This window comes from Lithobates pipiens, unplaced genomic scaffold (genome assembly GCF_037356315.1).
Source record: "Lithobates pipiens isolate NorthernLeopardFrog02 unplaced genomic scaffold, aLitPip1_a1.2 Scaffold_22, whole genome shotgun sequence".
Classification (NCBI taxonomy): Eukaryota; Metazoa; Chordata; class Amphibia; order Anura; family Ranidae; genus Lithobates; species Lithobates pipiens.
The window spans coordinates 35863593-35883729 of record NW_027507784.1 but is presented as its reverse complement, the minus strand read 5'-3'; the positions used below and the strand labels follow the sequence as shown (position 1 = coordinate 35883729).

General features: G+C 44.4%; 1 protein-coding gene across 1 annotated transcript in view; it reads right to left on the bottom strand.

Moving 5' to 3' along the window:
- Nucleotides 1-19858, bottom strand: part of LOC143923553 (ubiquinone biosynthesis O-methyltransferase, mitochondrial-like) — a 35035-nt gene extending 15177 nt beyond the window's left edge. The window contains exons 1-5 of the mRNA XM_077447321.1: nucleotides 19693-19858; nucleotides 14451-14580; nucleotides 11862-12022; nucleotides 8498-8600; nucleotides 7485-7595 (exon numbers count right to left, since the gene is read on the bottom strand). Coding sequence (XP_077303447.1) covers nucleotides 7485-7595; nucleotides 8498-8600; nucleotides 11862-12022; nucleotides 14451-14561 — 486 coding nt within the window. The 5' untranslated portion in view covers nucleotides 14562-14580; nucleotides 19693-19858. The remainder of the gene's footprint in view (nucleotides 1-7484; nucleotides 7596-8497; nucleotides 8601-11861; nucleotides 12023-14450; nucleotides 14581-19692) is intronic.
- Nucleotides 19859-20137: the final 279 nt, after the last annotated feature.

Here is a 20137-nt window from a genome sequence, read left to right as displayed (position 1 = left end):
GACCGATCGCCTCAGACCTACGCCTGTTTCAGGGAAGCTCTGAGGGATGTCGAACTTTTACGGGCCTCCGCTACAAAAGTCCGCTTGCTCCACCAAAGCCAGAGAATTTTTGAGCAGGGTGAGCGCAGTGGCAGGCTGCTGGCCTGGCTGTCTAGGGAGCATTCTTCTCCGGTAACGATCTCGCGTATTCAGGCGTCTGATGGGGAAATTCTAACTGATCCGTCTCTGATTAATGCTAGCTTTGCCTCTTACTATCAAGAGCTTTATAGCTCTAGAGTTCGGTATACGGGGGAGGAACTGAGTTCCTACCTGGCGCAAGTAGACCTGCCGTGTCTCACTGACACGGCCAGGGAAACTCTGGATAGCCCCCTCACATTGTCGGAAGTCCAACGGGCAGTTAAATCGTTGCAGGGGGGGAAGACGCCTGGCCCGGACGGGTTCCCTGCGGAGTTTTTTAAATATTACGCGGACGACGTTCTACCTGTCTTTAGAGAGGTTCTTATGCGGGCGCGAGACGACGGGGTGCTCCCTGGGTCCATGTCAGAGGCGGTTATTATAGTCCTCCCTAAGCCTGGCAAGAATCCCGAACTGTGTTCCTCGTACAGGCCCATATCTCTCCTGAATGTGGATCTGAAAATCCTGGCGAAGGTTCTGGCGGCGCGCCTGAACACGGTGATCACAGCTTTAGTGCACCCGGACCAGTCCGGTTTTATGCCGGGCAGAGGGACTGACATCAATATACGTAGACTGCTGACACACTTGGATGGAGCACGGGAGGGCAGCCCGGGGGTGGTGGTGTCCCTGGATGCCGAAAAGGCTTTTGATTCAGTAGAATGGGACTACCTCTGGGCTGTCCTTCGCAAATTTGGGTTTGGACCTGTGTTTATTCAGTGGCTGCAGTTGATGTATGCTTCCCCGACTGCTCGTATACGTACAAACAACTCCCTCTCGCGGGCCTTCCCCCTGGGAAGGGGTACCCGACAGGGATGCCCGCTGTCGCCCGGGCTTTTCGCCCTGGCGGTGGAGCCGCTGGCCACTAGAATCCGGGATGCGTCCGAGGTGCGGGGCATTCGGGTGGGAGTGTTAGAGGAGAAGATATCCTTATATGCGGATGACACTATTCTGTATCTAACGGATGTCTCTTCTTCACTCCCCGCGGCTTTGCGGTTGGTCGACGACTTTGGAATGTACTCGGGTGTTAGAGTCAACTGGGGGAAGTCCTTAATTTACCCTTTGAGCCCGTCCGGGCCTAGGCCCAATCTGCAGAACCCGCTAGTCTGGGTGGAAAGCTTTAAATACTTAGGGATATGGATGGGTGGCCCAACGGCACGATATATGGAGCTTAATCTGAAACCGCTATTGGCCCAATTCTCTAGGCGCTGCATGGACTGGAGGGCGCTGCCCCTGTCCCCGGTGGGGAGAGTGAACCTTATCAAGATGGTCTACCTGCCGAAGTTTCTTTACCTCTTTAGAAACACCCCGATCGAGATCCCGGTGACTTATTTCAACAAGCTAAGATCTATTATTACCTCCTTTGTGTGGCTGGGCAAAGTGCCGCGTTTGGCACTGTCCACCCTGCAACTGGCGGTTGGGCAGGGCGGGCTCGCCCTTCCTGACTTCCAGCGCTACTACTGGGCAGCGGTGTTGGTTACTGCCCGGTGGTGGTTCTCGCAGCCAAGGGACAACCCAGCGGTGACTCTGGAGGCTGCAATTCTGGGGTCTTACGCAGCGCTAAGCAACTTGCCCTACCGGGGTGCGGGAGCGCATCCTTGCATTACCTCCCTGATGCGTACAACAGTCCGGGTGTGGAATCGGGTGGAGAGGGCCCAGCGGACTCCTGGGGTAGTCTCTCCCCACATGCCCCTGTGGGGTAATCCGAGTCTGTCTCACTTTCGGAGTATCCCGGACCCCCAGGTATGGGCCAGAAAGGGGATAGTCACTTTAAAGCATGTGGTGATAGGGGGTAGGTTGGGTACATTCCCCGAACTCAAAGCTAAATTTGAACTACCAAACTGGATGTTTTTCCGGTTTCTACAGCTGAGGCACGCCTTTCAGCACCAGTTCCCGGACGGGGTGACGCTTGGGAAAGACCCGGTGGAAACGTTGTTAACTGCTAAACTTCTAATGGCCCCCCTATCCACAATCTATTTTCACCTGACCGCCTCCAGGAAGCCTAGTCTGCCCTGGCTTTACGCTAAATGGAAGAGGGACATCCCGTCCCTGAGGGAAGAAGACTGGGAGTCTTGTGTCTCCTCCTATGTATCAACTTTGATATCGGCTAGGGACCGTTTTATTCAGCTAAAGTTTCTGCACCGGACTTATTATACGCCGCAGAGATTGGCGTTTATATATAAGGATAGATCCCCTGCGTGTGCTAGATGCGGTAACGAAGAGGCCACATTTATGCATATGGTGTGGTCCTGCCCAGAGCTACAAACGTTTTGGGCTCAAATTTTGACTGACATTAATCAGGCTGTTGAGGGCTCTCTGAAGTTGCAGCCAGAGCTCATGCTTCTGAATGTGGTGGATGACCAGACGGTGGGGAAATATGGAAGACTATTTGTGGCCTTTGCCACTTACTATGCTAGACGGGAGGTGATGCTGAAATGGAGGTCTGAGCTCCCGCCCACTATCATTGCCTGGAGAAATACCTTGAATGCTGTTTTGCCGCTGTACAAAATTACATATATCAATAGAAACTGCCCACACAAATTTGACAAGGTCTGGTCCTCTTGGATAGACTCGTGGGGCTCTCTGTCGGTGGTGACTCCTCCTCCTGTTCCAGAGGGGGAGTGAGGATCCACTGGCGGGGAGCGAAGGACGTGCGTCTGGTGATTGTTACCTGTTCCCCGGATGGCCCGTTTTGATCCTCCCCTCTCCCCCCCCCCCCCCCCCCCTTTTTTCCTACTCCCCCCCCCCCCTCCCCCTCTGTTACATTGGGTGGGCTTGTGGCTTAACCTGGCCCCCCCCCTGCTTTCATGGCCCCCCCTTGTTTTTTCCCCCCTCCCACTCTCCCACTACTGTCCCCCCCTACGCCCCCGGAACATGGCGTATCCTTCTTTCTCCCCCCCTCCTTTTTTCCTATACCAGACGCCGCTCACTTCGGTGTACAGTGATTAATTACATGCACAGATTTGTGGTATGCTCTTTATCTAGTAATAATGCCCTGTTTGCTATATGTACTTGGATAATTTATTGATGGAATGTATGTCTTGAGCTGACCTGTATGTTTCTTTGTTCAAATAAAGTTCACTTTGTTAAAAAAAAAAAAAAAAAAATGCTTACACTCCCGAAGACTATGGGGGGAACAGGCCTCCCTGACTTTGAGACTTACCATACGGCTGCTCACATGACTCGCATCATAGAATGGTTCCCCCGTCCTCCCTGCAAGGCCTCGGTGGCTGTTGAACAGGACCTTTCTCCTGTGGATCTCCGAGCTCTTCTATGGGGATACAATCAGGACTACCCTAGTATGACATCCTTATCCCCATTGACTTTGGCCTCCTTGAAATTATGGTATAAGACAGGGCTAAACACCACCCTTTCCTCTGATCCGGGCCCCTTGACGTCCCTCTTTGACCATCCTGCTCTGCCACAAAGTACAGGGGCAGCCTCTCTAGGACCCTTTAGGCGTGCGGAGTGGCCACAAGCTCTCACATTTGTACATCCCTCTCAGGGGACCCCGGTCCCCCTGACAGACTCTGGAGATTGGTAAATGCGGACACCTGTAGGGCCGTGAGCCAAACGCCTACACTCCTCCTCTCAAATACACCGCAAGCTTACCAACTTTGAGGTGTTGTGCTCGCTCCCAGAAACCCCCAAACACCTGCTATCCTCCTTATACAACTTGCTACAGACTTTAGCGCATGATCAGCTCCCATCTTATACTAGGCTGTGGTCTGCGGATTTGGGTGAAGACATCTCTGTGCCGGAATGGCAAACCTCTTTCCACTTCACGCACAAGTCGACCATCTCCTGCTACTCTCAAGAGAAGAACTATAAGCTACTGTCCAGATGGTACAGAGACCCTGCTACTTTACACAAAATCTTCCCATCTACGCCAGCCACCTGCTGGCGCTGTGAAGCTTCAGTCGGAACTTATATACATGTCTGGTGGGACTGTGAGAGGATCCGCCCCTTCTGGACACAGGTTTTTGACTGTTATAATCTTCTAGCTGATACTCCGGTTTCTATCTCCCCGAAAATTGCATTACTCTCCATACTGCCCGGGTCTATTAAATCGCAGAGACAAAGATTACTCCGCTTTTTTATGTCCTCTGCTAGGCAGCTGATACCTGCTTATTGGAAGACGACGACTACTCCCCCATTGTCGCGGTGGGTATCCATTATGAATGACACCATGAGAATGGAGGAGATGTTGGCACTGGACAATGACACTTACACCAAGTTTATATCTCAATGGTCGATCTGGCTCCGCTTCTCTTCCTCTGACAACTTAATGAAACAAATCCTGGACGCGTAGAGACGCTGTGGGCTCTCTCCTACCCTACCCCCCCCCCATCCCTATCCCTTCCCCTTCCCCCCTTTCCCTCTCCTCTCATCTTGCTATACATTTTTCCCCTCTACCACTCTGTTCCTCTTTCTCTTGCTCCTCTCTTCCCTTTTCTCTTCTCTCTTTCTTTCTGTCTTCTTCGCAATATTAATTACACGTTGTCTCATGTATTAACCCATGAGTATTTTTTCCCTGCTGTGGCCTTGTGGATCGGGAACAGGATGTTTTCCATGTTTTCCAAACTTTCAGACGGGGCCGACTGTGGCTGATAGTCATTAGCCGGACACCCGTGAATGTAATCCTGTTACTGTTCCTGCTTGTTTTTGCCTCATGACGGTTACTGTCTTATTGTTTTCATTTGAAATGTTCAATAAAAATATTTTCAACACTAATAAAATATTTACAAAAATGTGAGGGGTGTACTCACTTTTCTGAGATACTTTATAAAATGGATGTCACACCACTTCCTCATACTCAGTCTTTCTAAAACTGAGCTTGTTATATTTCTTCCTTCACGATCCCCTACCCATGACTTTACCATTGAGATCAATGGCACAACCATTGGTCCTTCCACACATGCCAAGGTGCTGGGTGTAATCCTAGACTCTGTATGGAGTAAATTGATGTTGCGCTATTCTAATTTGATTAGGAAAAGAGGACTGTCTACCCTACTACTCCGTCTAGTACATATACAGAATAGAACTCAAAAGGTTCAAAACAAACAATATTTGAGTATTCAATACACTCTAGATGGTTGTATATAGCCTGAAAAAAATATAATAAGGTAGTGCACAATGACAATCTACAAAAGCAACTACAGAGGTGCTAGCACCAGACAGTGTTGTACATGCGTGAATACAAGAAGATATAATGGTATTAGGATCTAATATATTAACACTTATAAAGAAGTATTAAAATAAATAAACGCCCACCAGGGGCAACTTGTGCATATATCAAGTGATAGGCTATGTATGCCTATCTATATTTCAATGAAATACAATTTCCCGTGCAAGAAAGTGCCAAGTGCTCATTAACAGAGTGCAACTATTCCAATATGCTAAATCAAAAACAGGAAATGTCTACTCGTATAATTAGTAATAACCATATAATAATAAATATCAATAAATACCATAAACAGAGTGCTAACTAGTTATAAAGTGCACGGTGACAAACTATAAACACACTACAGATGTGCTAATCCTAGACTCTGACCTCTCCTTCACCCCCCACATCCAATCACTGGCCAAATCTTGCCACCTTAAGCTCCACAACATTTTCAGAATTCTCCCCTTCCCATTTACCACCACCACAAAGCAACTTATTCATTCCTCCTTTATTTCCAGCCTTGACTACTGCAGCTCCCTCCTCATTGGTCAACCTTCACACAGGCTATCCCCCCTTCAGTCTATGCTGCTGCCAGGCTTATACACCTTACTAAACGATCCATGGCTGCTGCCCCTCTCTGCCAATCCCTCGCTTCCACTACCCCATTGTATAAAATTCTAAATACTAACCACAACATCGCCCCCAGCTACATCACCAACCTCATCTGCAGATATCACCCTCTCCACTCTAGTTACCTCCTCCCACTCTCACCTCCAGGACTTCCCCAGAGCCTCCCCATCCTCTGGAACTCCCTGCCCCAGTATGTCCGGTCAGTTCCTCCCCTGTCCGCCTTTAGGCGATAGCTGAGAACTCACTCATTCAGAGAAGCCTACCCCGCCTCCACCTAAGAACTGTACCCGAGTCACCGCCATCAGATTATCCCCCCAGCTATTACCCTTTGTACCTCCTCCCTTTAAACTAAACTCCACCAGCAGGAAGAGCACCTCCCTCTGGGAAGGCATCATATGTGTCCACCCGTTCGCCACTCCTGCACGCCCCCCGGGAGCACGCAGCGATCAGGGATGAGGCATGTCCCTTGGACACAGGCTCTCCCCAATCAGGGTAAAGAGCCAATAAAATTGTCTCTTTACCATGTGACTGGCTGTGTCCAATGATGAATACCAAAAGAAAGCTCTATTTGTGTGAAAAAAAATTATAACAATTTTGTTTGGGTACAGTGTAGCATGAGTAATTTTCAAAGTGTGAGAGCGCTGAAAGCTGAAAATTGGTCTGGGTAGGAGGGGGGTATAAGTGCCCTGTATTGAGGTGATTAAACACTGACTGGGCCCCTTTCTTGGAGTTGGCTGTTAAACATTAATGGGGTTGATTTACTAAAGGAAAACAGACTGTGCACTTTGCAAGTGCAGTTTCTCCAGAGTTTAGTAAAAGAGGTGAAGCTTCACTTTGCAAAGAATACCCAATCACATGAAAGGAAAGAAAAAAAAAAAAGGGTTTTGCTTGCACATGATTGGATGATGGAAGTCAGCAGAGCTTCCCCTCTATTAACTGAGCTCTAAAGCAACTGCACAGTCTATTTGCCTTTAATAAATCAACCCTAATGTGTCTATATATGCACAACTAATTTGTTTATTTAATGCATATTGTACACTGAGTAATCTATTTGGAGTCAATGCTGGATTCTAATTGAAAAAAAAAAAAATTACAAGTACCTCCTGATTAATATTGTATTTAAAGCAAACATCTTAACACATAGGATCACTGAAGCTGACCAAAGGTTTTAAAATCAGATCACACAAAAGGTGCCAACATATAATATATTCATGCTGAGGGCCCCCAGATTATGTGTATGAGGGCTACCAGCACACCCCCCAGTACAATGCACTGCCACTTTCTGACCAATGGAAGTATTGTACATGGAGTGGGCGGGGCATAGCTCTGACTTTGGAGTCAGTCAGTATTTGCATATTGAGCGTCCCAGAAAGGGGAGTGCAGGTGCACATTTCCAAATTCATAAATCGGACTTATGCCAGGTTTTCTTATCACTCACAAAGACAACAGCGAAATCTCAGACAAGGCAGTATGTAAGACAAGGGACATTGAAAACACAAAGATATTCAGTACTTACATCTGCAAAGACTTGAGTCATCTGTTCTGAGCAGTCCTTGTAGTGGACTTCTATACTGGGCAAGAAGGTGAAGATAGCAAGGCAGCCTCCTGGCTTTAAGATCCGATCGACCTGAAATAACATCAACATTAATATATCAGCAAAAGAGTGCCCCTTCGCTGAACAGAATGAAATAGTGATTTTATTTAAAAAAAAAAAAAAAGTTTTAAAATATTTGTATTTTAGCATATAGAGTTCAGCGATTTGAGGAAAGTAATGTATAGAGTGCAAACGTTTGGTGTATAATATATAGCACAGGGTATAGAGAGTAGCAGTTCATTGTATGTAGGGGTGTAGCATAGGGGCAGAGGGGACGTGGCCCCAGGTGCAATATTTAGGGGGGCTCATTCTGTGCCCACCATCCAGAGTCCGCCCTTCGTTCATTTGTATGTTGTATGTTCAATGATCCCAACCCACCCGTATCCTCCACCTCCTATATACCAGCCAGGTGCTCAAGCCCAGAAGTCCACTCTTGATCCACAGACAGCACACAATGAAAACTCCTGCCAGAATCCACGTCCCTAAAATGGTACACTCCTCATTAAGCCCTGTGATGGGTGAAAGCGTTAGAGCATGGCTTCCAGCAGGGATTTTCAGTGTGTGCCGTCAATCGATTAAACAGCAGTGGAACAGAGGGTTTTAGTGTGGGGCCTGTCTTATTGGAGTTTAGTTTGGTGGATGTATTGTATAGCACAGTAAACAGATTGCAGTTATCCACTGTATGCAACATACAGCACAGCATACAGTTTAGGCTATATAAACAAATCATAATGTACACGGTACAGAATAGACCACACAAAATGCATAAATTGTACAGCTGTCTGCAGTATTCAACATGCAGCACATTGCTCAGGAGTCCAGATTATTTTAACATGCAGCACAGTGTACAGAATCCCCAGTCAGGTGTATGTAACATACAGCACATTTTACAAGGGACAGCAGTCAAATAAAATGAAAGAAGAAGACTGTTTTACCTCTTTTAGAAACGGCTCAATGGTAAAATAATGGGCAGCAATACTCGCTGTTAGTAGATCGACAGAAGCGTCACCAACCGCCACCTCTTCAGCTGGACAGACACTGCAGAGAATGACAGATTAGACTTTAAGTAGTGACACCATCTGGTTGGATTGAAAGTCCAACCCTGGGCTCTGTGCTTCTGACTTTTCTACCTCATCCCTTCCCAGATGGCACAAAGGGGTTGGTCTGTTTATAAAGAATTCACTGAAAAAATAAATAATAATCGCCCAATGAATCCTTCACTGACATGCTCCAGTCACATTCACCCTGTTTACACTAGAATGAATGCGTACCAGGCCAATGCAGCAGCCAGTAAACCACCAACAATGTCACATTTACAGCTAAAGTTCCTCCCTAGTGGTGAACTGTGTTCATTACACACTAGAAGGGCCACATTTATTTTTACAAAATGTAAACAAACAGCATGTCCCTCCCCCCAATTCCCCAACAATATAATTTAGGAATACACACCAATCACCCCAACAATGTCCGTTAGGAATACCCACCAGTTATTGCAGCACTATGTCACACTTTGCATGGTAAACTTTCTTGCACTTTCTAGCCAAAATAGGTCTGTCTATAGATCAGGAAAAGAGATGGGCCAAATGTCCCCCTGTTGGGTTTGCGGCAGAACTTTTCGAACATCACAAAAGTTCAGAACCATATAGCAAACCCCATTGAAGTATATGGGACCCAAACTGGAAAAATCAAAAGTCACTATTTTGAGGGCTTATATGCAAGTAATTGGGCATACAATAGTCCGGGTACTGCCCTGGGGGACACGCATCACTGAAAAAAATAAAAAGTCTGTAAACTATTTTTAATGAGCAGCGATTTACTGATGCTTAAAGTGAAACCATCAAAATGAGAAATAAAATTAAAAAATTCCTTTAAATATATTACCTCGTGTGGTCCCCTTAGTCTGCCTGTAATGTGTCACATCTGTACCATGTATAGAGCCTGCTGCAGTAATGACATTTATAAAGCTAAAAAAGGGACTTTCCATTCAAGCGGTCTTTATTTTACAAACAATGGCTCAGAGAGCCAGTTGTATAATGGAGGCAACAATTAAGAGATGTTTTTGGATAAATTCTTGTCTTTCGTAGACTTTGGATAGCAGTAACAAGTGTGGAAAAATTGGTCTTAGGGTTGCAGTGTGAAGGCATCACCGACACCCAATCGAGGTACTCTTTATTATATAATAATTATTATAAGCAAAAATTATATGCACCTGTCAAAAAGGTACGGAAAAAAAATTTGTCTTTGGGTGTTAATAGTGCCCATGAAACCTGCACCAAAAAATTTCTTCCAGATGAAAACACCCACAATACTAGATAGCCTAGAAGTCCTGCAGAGATTCCACATCCAAAAAACACTTAATCTGCGACATCGGCATCAGGGGCTTCATAGCTGCTGGTAATCCAGGACTGATTAATTTTGATAAAAGTCAGACGGTTCACGGAGTCTGTGGACAGACACGTTCTATTATCAGTAACAAAAGCTCCAGCACCACTAAATGCCTTTTCGGAAAGCATGCCAGCTGCAGGGCAGCTCAATTTCACACAGGGGCAAGTTCTGGCCAGTGGTCTATTCTCATGACCCAGTAAGCCAGTGGATCGTTGACTGGAAAGCCTCCATCTGTTTTTGCCCCTAGATAATAACCCACCATGCGGAAGTGGACAGTCCTGGACAACGAGGACTTAAAAAAAAATAAAAAGAGAAATGCATCACTTTCTCCACCACTCCTCTTCACCAACAGAAGCTGCAAAGCTATGTTTTCCACAACACTGTAACATTGCCTTCCACGTGATGGTAGAGAGCTGGAATGGCCTAACATGAAGAGAAATTGAGACTGGGAACCTGTCATTGTGGTACAGCACATTGTGCAAATTCACAGAAGGGGGCAGAATCCACCAGATGGAAAGGCAGAAGTTTTAGAGCCAGCAGCTTTGACAAGCCTGCATTTAGACGCTGGGCATGTGGGTGGCAGTGACTTTTTTCCTCTGCAGCCGATAGCTGGCAAATTTCTCTGCCCTATAGTCTACAGCTGGTAGTGTGCTGCTGGCAGATGTGCTGTAAAGACCTGGGACACCCTCTGCAATACCATCATCCCTGTCAGTGGAGGCTGCTGAGAGGTCATGAGGTATAACAGGGGCATACTGAGGTGAGTAAGGAGGAGGGACAGATTTGTGCCCCTTGTGTGGCTTTTAGGTGCTCTTGTCAACGGGCTGAGTGGTGGGAGGTTACATGCCAGGACAAGCATGTGGTATCCAAAATGTTTTTTGCCACGCTTGAGACAAAGTTTGCAAATAGCAACAGTGCAATCGGCTGCACATGTACTATAAAAGACCCAGACATCCACCACCTCTTCTGCATGCTGTGGTTGGATGGCACGGGCAACATCACTAAACAGAGGAAATTATGCCCTGCTTGAGAACTGACCATGTCTTCCTTTACCTGTGGAGACAAACGCTGCTGGCCCCTTCAGTGCCATGGGAACATTTGCCTCTCCCTGTTGGCCTCTTAGACATGATGGGGGGGCACTTATTAACAAAACATATTAAAGATGTGGAAAGGTGTACGAGGATGCCCTTTAATCAATGGAAAGTGGCGTTTGATGCACTTGAGCACTCACAACACAGAAACACTCCACTGACACCACAATATACTGCAGTAAAACTGCACTGACGCACTACAATCTACTGTATTAAACATGCAATAACGCATTCAAATATACTGTGTTAAATGTGCAGTAATGCACTGATATATACTGCAGGAAACCTGGCCTGACAAAATAAAACAGACATTAAAGTAAAAATGAATGGGCACACTACACTCACACTAAACTGATATTCTACACTAACAATAGAATCACAATAGCACACCAACTATCGTAGCACTGCAGAGCCCTGTTTTATCTCTCTCCACTCCAATATCACACTGCAAATGGCCGCTATGAGGAGAATATTTTTATAGTGTGGGGTGGGACTAAGAACAATGAGCCATGATTGGATAGAGTCATTACTTTCTCCAATCATGGCTCCGACAGTGCTCTGTGTCCTGATTGGGCAAAGCTTTCATTGCTTCAGCCAATCAGGGCTTCCAATGCACTATTCCGAACAAAGGTCGAACGCCCTGAGAATTTGGGTGTTCCTCAAATATGAAAACAGCCAATGTTTGGCCCAAAATCATCCTCGGGCCAAACCGTTCACTCAGCTCTAATCAGGAAAGGGGCTACTTGGCTGCATATGCTCCCCCAGGCAAAATCTTCCTAGTCCTCCACTGAATGTAACTAATGAAACACGTTTAGAATGTCCCCACCTGTATGTGACATTGGGTGACACTGGAGCTTTCTTGGCTTCTTTTATCTGAGCCTCGCTGATGTCGATTGCGAGAACTTTCTTGAAGAAAGGAGCGATAATTCTTGTGTTCTGCCCCGTTCCGCAGCCAACGTCCACAGCAAATCCATATGGTTTGGTAAACTAGGAAGACAGAAACATCTATAATAATACATCATAATGACACTGGTGTTTTCAGTTTAACCTCTTGCTGCCCACATCATGCATATGTGTGGTTTGCAAAGAGGATGGGCTTTAAAGCTCTTACACTGCACATAAGAGTCCATGGAAAGCCAAGATTTGTGTTGAGAACACGCTCACTGCATTCCCCCAGCATAATCATAGCCGCAGTATAGCCAGCTCTCCGTCTCTAGTCCCAATCAGAAGCTGGTGGGACAGGCTTCCAATCAGGTGTCCATGGGTGAGAGCCAGTCACAATGGTCATGTGATTATCTTCTAGATAAAGATCCATTTAAAGGGATGCTGAAGCTGGGTGGGTTATATTTATACGTCTCATAACAATTTTTTTTTTTTATATTTGGTTGAAAATGATTCCCATCCTCCACCTCACTCTCTACTTTACCAAAATTTGTGTTTATTTTTTTCTTTCATGGGAGTGGGTGCCATTTTCTGACAGGCCTAGGTGAGCACTATGCAACTTGGCATCACACGCCCCAGGAGTCCGCGGGACCAGTTTTTAAGCACCGCACAATCCTTCATATGAGCAGTGGGGAGCCGGCTGTGATTTCCTGAGAAAAAGTCAGTCAGCTCCCAGCTTAAAGTTGGTGGCACCAGGGTCTGACAACGGAGAACTGGCTGTGGGAGGAAAGTGCTGGACTCCAGGGACTGGTAAGCATCTTGGCCGTGCTACAAAAAAAAAAAAAAAACACCCACACACACCTAACTGTCATTAAATAAGAATTGGGAAGATACAAATTAACATATTGTTACTATTAGATCATTCTGTTCATTCATCTGCAGATCAAAGGGATAAAACTTCAATCTGTAGATATCAGTTAAAGCAATCTGACAGGTAAAAATAAAAATGTTCCTTTGTTTAAACTCCTTTTTAACCCTTGGTTTACCCTAATCAGCCCTCATTAACTCCTTAGCATCCTTTCTTCGACTATTTTCCTTCTGATTTTTTTTTTTTGTTTGTTTGTTTTATTAAAAATACCCAGCCCTTTAATTACATTTTTGCTTACAAGTATTTTTTTTTACTAGACAATTACCTATAACCCCCCAAACATTTTTTTTTTTTTAGCAGAGACATAAGGGGAGAAAAATAAAAAAATAAAAATAAATAAAACACAGTAAAAGTTAGCCCGTTTTTTTGTATAAGGTGAAAGATGTTACACCGAGTAAATAGATACCAAACATATCATGCTTTAAAATTGTGTGCGCTTGTGGAAATGTCGACAAACTGTGGTGCTTAAAAATCTGTATAGTCCGCACTTTGAATGCAATGGACACAAAGCAGAGGTTCAGCTGCCCCCATATAAACAATGTTATTTTGTATCTCTCTATCTCCTGTCTGATCCAGGTTTATAAACAATGTTACTTTGCATCTTTCAATGTGGTCCATTTTTTCACAGCATCATCTATTACAGCATCTGTATTTACACAGTAAGACCCCTTTCACACCAGGGAGCTTTGCAGGCGCAACAGCGCTAAAAATAGCGCCTGCAAAGCGCCCTGAAACAGCCGTTGCTGCGTCTCCAGTGTGAAAGCCCCGAGAGCTGTCTCACTGGAGTGGTGCGCTGGCAGTAAGGAAAAAAAATAAAAAATAAAAAAGGCCCTGCTAGCAGCATCTTTGTATACACTGGTCCTCCACGACTCTGCCCATTGAAATCAATGGGGCACCGTGGCTATACCACCAGCAAAGAGCCTCTGCAGATTGATGGATTGACTTTTAACCCTTTCTCGACCGCTACAAATCCGACGGTAAAGCGGCGGCTTAAAAGACGCTCCTCCTTCCCCAGTGTGAAAGGGGCCTAACTGTAATTTTCACAGGTAGGAATTTTGGGGAAAAAGTGCAAGAGAAGGAATAGAAGGACAAGGACATACTACAAACCCCCAATATATTTCATTAACATATTGCATGTCAAACACATTAGTGCAATTTTGCTGTAATTTCTCCATATACAGTATTCCCTGTGATAGTTAGCACCATCTAGTGGGCAAAATGTGGTATATTTTCTCATTGAGGTATTTCAGAAAGCTATACCACGTTAGCCACTAGATGGAGCTGATGATCATAGGGATTGCTTTATTAGAGAAATTTCAGCCAAAATGTGTGTGACGTGCACTATTGTTCGTGACATTCCTCCAAAGAATTTTTGATAAATAGATCCCCCAGTGTCCACAACTATTTAGGAAATATTTTAAAAAGATTGTTACTTAGGAAAATGTCAAAAAAAATTTTGGAAGTTAGACCCTCTGTCACGTTCTTACATTTTTACTCGCATCCTGGTGGCTCTGCTAATCTAAGCAAAGGAATTCTGTTTTGAATTTTAAAAGTGGCCTATTGTTTTTTTAGCTGGGCGAATACCAGACAGAAGCCGCCACTCACCCTTTTATCCACATAACCGAAGACAAGGTTTATTATTTCTTGTGATGGCTCAAATCTGAATTTCTGATAATCAAATGCTTGATCCTTTCCTTCAAACTCCCGTGTCAACATTTTGGCCTCAGATTATCACCTATAATGATAAAACAGAAGAATAATAAAAAAAGAAAAGAATGAAAGACCTTCACTGTCACTTTATCCTGTATGGGAAAGATAAAACTCTCTTCAAAGTGGACCTATACCGAATTTCAATAACTGGGATTGAAATATGATGGGGGGGAAAAAAAATAATGCAAAGGCAGGGGTTACTATGTAGAAAAGTAATCAGTAGATTCTGAGTCATTGACAGCTGAAGTTCTAAGCAAATTTCAATTTTTTTTGGCCCCCACCCATCAATGCCTCCAGATCCTACCTATTGGTCAGTGAGGCTGTCCCTTACATTAGTATAGGAAATCCTGGGAGGGGCCACAGTTAATCTAGAGACTTTTACAGAAAAAGGGTGAGATTTGCATGCGACTTTAGCTACCTGTATATCTAGAGGTTATCTTACTATGTGACCTCGGCTTATGTGTATTTCAGAATGAATTGCCCAGATTTATAAAAGCCTTGATGGATCTGCACTTTTTAATATGAGGCTCTTCATCATTCCCACCCACTTCCTAACATCGCCCATGCTCCTCCCCTTCCTCTCTTGCAATCAGAACTTTATTTTATAATTTTTACCTTTTTGAGGGAATACATCCCCTCCTTCCTGTATTCTTGTCTAAGAGAGAATGGCTTATAAAGTACCCACAACCCCCTGGGATACCCATGTGATTGTCTCTTCCTTTTGCAGACGGCCCCCTGATGACACATCTGTGTGCCGTGTGCATCATCTGGGGACTGGCCTCCTGATGACATCATAGAAGATGGCGGTGCAGGACCCGTGTGCTGCACAGCTATGGCAGATCCCTACAGAATACTGCAGGATTGGTGTAAGGTAGGTGGGAATTTGAGAGGGGGGGGGCGAGTTGTTGGTTGAGACATACGTCATCTAGCCCTTACCTTCCCAACCTGTCCCATTCATTGGATTTCAGTTATTTTAATCATTGAGGATCAGCATCACATGTGGGTGTTACCCAGGGTGGTCTGCATGTAAATTCAGCCGGCCTATGTACCCCCTCTCCTCCTTCCTCCATCAAGGCTCCAAAGTCACGCAGGTAGGTTAATTGGCTTCTGTCCAAAAATTGGCCTTAGTATATGAATGGGGACCTTGGATTGTAGGCTCCTTGAGGGTAGGGACCAATGTGAGTGTGTAATGTACAGGGATAGGGGTAGACACACACACACACACAGGTTGAACTGGATGGACTGGTGTCTTTATTCAACCTTACTAACTATGAAACTAACTATGAAACTATAAGGCATTTTGATATTTGCACAACTCCTCCCAAGAGCCCTCCCAATGTTTTCATCTGGGCTGAGGGCCCCTGAGATGAGTAATGAGGCCGGGTGATGTGATATTTTCAGGAAGCCATGGACAGCACCCTGCTGGCCCCTCCCACCAGCCATGATCTGCCTGCAATGCATAGAAAAGCAAAATGAATACCAAGTTTTGGTTTTTTTAAATAAATGTCATTAGCAAGTATGAGAGGGGAAAGACAGAGAAGGAAACATATCAGATTTCAGCAGTTTTTTTTGAGAAGCTCTGCAAGCCATGAAAACCACATGCAATCAAATAATGGTGAATGTCAGCAAAATACTACAAACATGCATGTTTCAGATTTTTTTTTTTTTTTTTTTTTTTTTTTTTTAAACACCATTGTATCTCGGCCAGGTTAGCCCCCCAAATCAAAAATGTTGATATATAAAAAAAAAAAAAAAAAAAATGCAGTTTTTTAGATCAGGCTAGATCAATTGTTGGTTAAATAGCGCTTATCTCATTAAGCTTAATCAATAAGTTACACTGGTGAATTTTAAAACAATTGTGACCGAGTGACAAATGTAAATTAATGACTCTAATATTACATACATTTTTGGTAATAGTGACTTGATTTATACAATGTAAAGTGACTTGTGATAATATGTGCAGATACAGCAAAAACAAAGTGTTTGGTGCTCCAAAGGTGACTGTAATTCCACCACTGTGGGGTTCCGCACTCACCAGATGGGTAGGACTCCTCTGCCTTATGGCAGAAAAGAGTCAACTGCACTTTAGATCTCTTGGGGGGGTGGGGGGACCTATCCCTCTGCGGTTTCCACCAGGCACTTCCGCTATGGGGTTGGCCTCCTACATTGGCACTCAAAACCCAGGGTGTGTAAGCATGGAATATACAAACCTGTATTCAGCGTAGGCATCTTATAACAAAAGTTCCTTTGAAAAGATGTTGACAGCTCTGGTAAAAACATCCCTGTGCAGCTATAAAAAGCAGGCCTGCTTTTGATAATGTTGCACCTTGATGACGAAACTCATCAAGCCTGAAGTCCCGATACGTCATATCCGGCCCAGACGTTGGAACACACACTGGTCTGCCGACTGCCTTGCTCAACAGACACTGATAGCTGCATAGGGACCTTTTTTTTTTTTTACCAGAGCTGTTAACATCTTTTTAAAAAGGGACTTTTATTATAAAATGCCTATGCTGAATAAAGGTTTTTAAAAGGATCTTACACTATGAAGAGACCTCTGTTTGTATATTCCATGCCTGCACACCCTGGATTTTGAGTGCCAACGTAGGAGGCCAACCTACATAGTGGAAGTGTCCGATGGAAACTACAGAGGGATAGGTCCCCCCCCCCCCCCCCACACACAAGAGACCTAAAGCACAGTCGACTCTGCATAAGGCAGAGGAGTCCAACCCATCTGGTGAGTGCGGCACCCCACAATGATGGAATTACAGTCACCTTTGGAGCACCAAGCACTTTGTTTTTGCTGTATCTGCACATACTATCACAAGTCACTTTACATTGTATAAATCAAGTCACTATTACCAAAAAAAATGTATATAATATTAGAGTCATTAATTACAATTTTTCACTCGGTCACAATTGTTTTGATATTCACCAGTGTAACTTATTGATTAAGCTGATTCTCATTAGAGGTGGCGTGAGGCAAGCGCTGTTTAGTTTAACCAATCTTGTAAGGGAACAGTATACACAGCGGCCAGATATAGTCACAGCACATAACCAGGGCGCGAGTGTCACCCAATCTATAGATCAATTATTGTTTGCCTTAGAGCTCACACAGAACAATATCTGACATATGTTATGCACTAGTTAAATAGCTTGGCATGTTCGAGAATGCCACTTTGTGTCCTATTGTAAGAGAAAAAAATTGTGTGGGAGGATTAGAACGATATGAACTACTGTAAAAACGGTCGTTATATACAGTGCCTTGAAAAAGTATTCATACCTGTTGAAATTTTCCACTTTGTCATGTTATAACCAAAAAATGTTAATGCAGTTTATTGGGATTTTATATGATAGGCCAGGGATATGCAATTAGTGGACCTCCAGCTGTTGCAAAACTACAAGTCTCATCATGCCTCTGCCTCTGGGTGTCGGGCTTGTGGCTATCAGAGTCTTGCTATGCATCCTGAGACTTGTAGTTCAACAGCTGGAGGTCCGCTAATTGCATATCCCTGTGATAGGCCAACACAAAGTGGCACATAATTGTGAAGTGGAAGGAAAATGATAAATGGTTTTCAAAATGGTTTACAAATAAATATGTGAAAGTGTGGCGTGCATTTGTATTCAGCCCCCTTTACTCTAATACCCCTAACTAAAATCATCTAATTAGCAAATAGAGTCCACTTGTGTGTAATTTAAACTCAGTATTAATACAGCTGTTCTGTGAAGCTTTCAGAGATTTGTTAGAGAACCTTAGTGAACAAACAGCATCATGAAGGCCAAGGAACACACCAGATAGGTCAGGGATAAAGTTGTGGAGATGTTTAAAGCAGGGTTAGGTTATAAAAACATATCCTAAGCTTTGAACATCTCACAGAGCTCTGTTCAATCCATCATCCGAAAATGGAAAGAGTATGGCACAACTGCAAACCTACCAAGACATGGCCGTCCACCTAAACGGACAGGCCGGGCAAGGAGAGCATTCATCAGAGAAGCAGACAAGAGGCCCATGGTAACTCTGGAGGAGCTGCAGAGATCCACAGCTCAGGTGGGAGAATCTGTCCACAGGACAACTATTAGTCGTGCTCTCCACAAATCTGACCTTTATGGAAGAGTGACAAGAAGAAAGACATTGTAGAAAGAAAGTCATAAGAAGTCCCATTTTCAGTTTGCGAGAAGCCATGTGGGGGACACAACAAACATGTGGAAGAAGGTGCTCTGGTCAGATGAGACCAAAATGTAACTTTTTGGCTTAAAAACAAAACACTATGTGTGGCAGAAAACCAACACTGAACACACCATCCCCCCCATGAAACATGGTGGTAGCAGCATCCTGTTGTGGGGATGCTTTTCATCAGCAGGGAAAGGGAAGCTGATCAGAGTTGATGGGAAGATGGATGTAGCCAAATACAGGGAAATCTTAGAAGAAAACCTGTTACAGTTTGCAAAAGACTTGGGAATGGGGCGGAGGTTCACCTTCCAACAGGACAACCACCCTAAACATACAGCCAGCAATGGAATGGTTTAGATCAAAGCATATTCGTGTGTTAGTATGGCCCAGTCAAAGTCCAGACCTAAATCCAATTGAATCCAATTGAGAGTCTGTGGCAAGACATGAAAAATGCTGTTCATAGACGCTCTCCATCCAATCTGAGAGAACATGAGATATTTTGCAAAGAAAAATGGGCAAAAAAAGTCACTCCAGATGTGTAAACCTGGTAGAGACATCCCCAAAAAGACTTACAGCTGTAATTGCAGTGAAAGGTGGTTCTAAAAAAGTATTGACTCAGGGGGGTGCCATACAAATGCACGCCACACATTTCACAAATATATTTGTAAAAATGTTGAAAACCATTTATCATTCTCTTTCCACTTCACAATTATGTGCCACTTTGTGTTGGTCTATCACATAAAATCCCCAAAAAAATACATTTACAGTTTTGGTGGTAACACGACAAAATGTGGAAAATGTCAAGGGGTATGAATACTTTTTCAAGGCACTGTATACCAATTAGTGTGCAATCCTAAAAATATGAAAAATATTGACAAGCAAATTGTCCATGTTAACCTTCAAAAAATTGTTCATAAAATGAATCCATAAGTTCTCTCACAATAAATGACAAATAAAGCCTCTTACCAGAAGGGGTGGATCTCAGATTATAGGGCTCAAACACGCTTAGTTGCAATTGAAACCAACTGCGATGTTCCACTGCTTCAGCTCCACCAAGAGATCTTCCTTTTATTGTAAAAGTAACTTCAGCTGGATATTGGAAATGCTTTGACTAGACTCCCAGCTCCACTGATAATCCTCTCTGCTTGTGTTCAATTTAAGGCCCTAAGAGACTGGAATGTGGGTGGAGCTGAGGACTGGAGTGGGGGGGGGGGGGGGGGTAGCTGAGGACAAAGGTGGAGGGCGGGATATGCTGAGGACCAAGGGGACCCCCCAGGCACGATAGTTAAAAGGAACTTCATTTTAATTGTTTCACTTTAAGCATCATTAAAAATCACTGCTCCTGAAAAAAACAATTGATGCATGTCCCCCCCAGGGCAGTCTCCAGACTCCTAAATCCCCTTTATGGTCA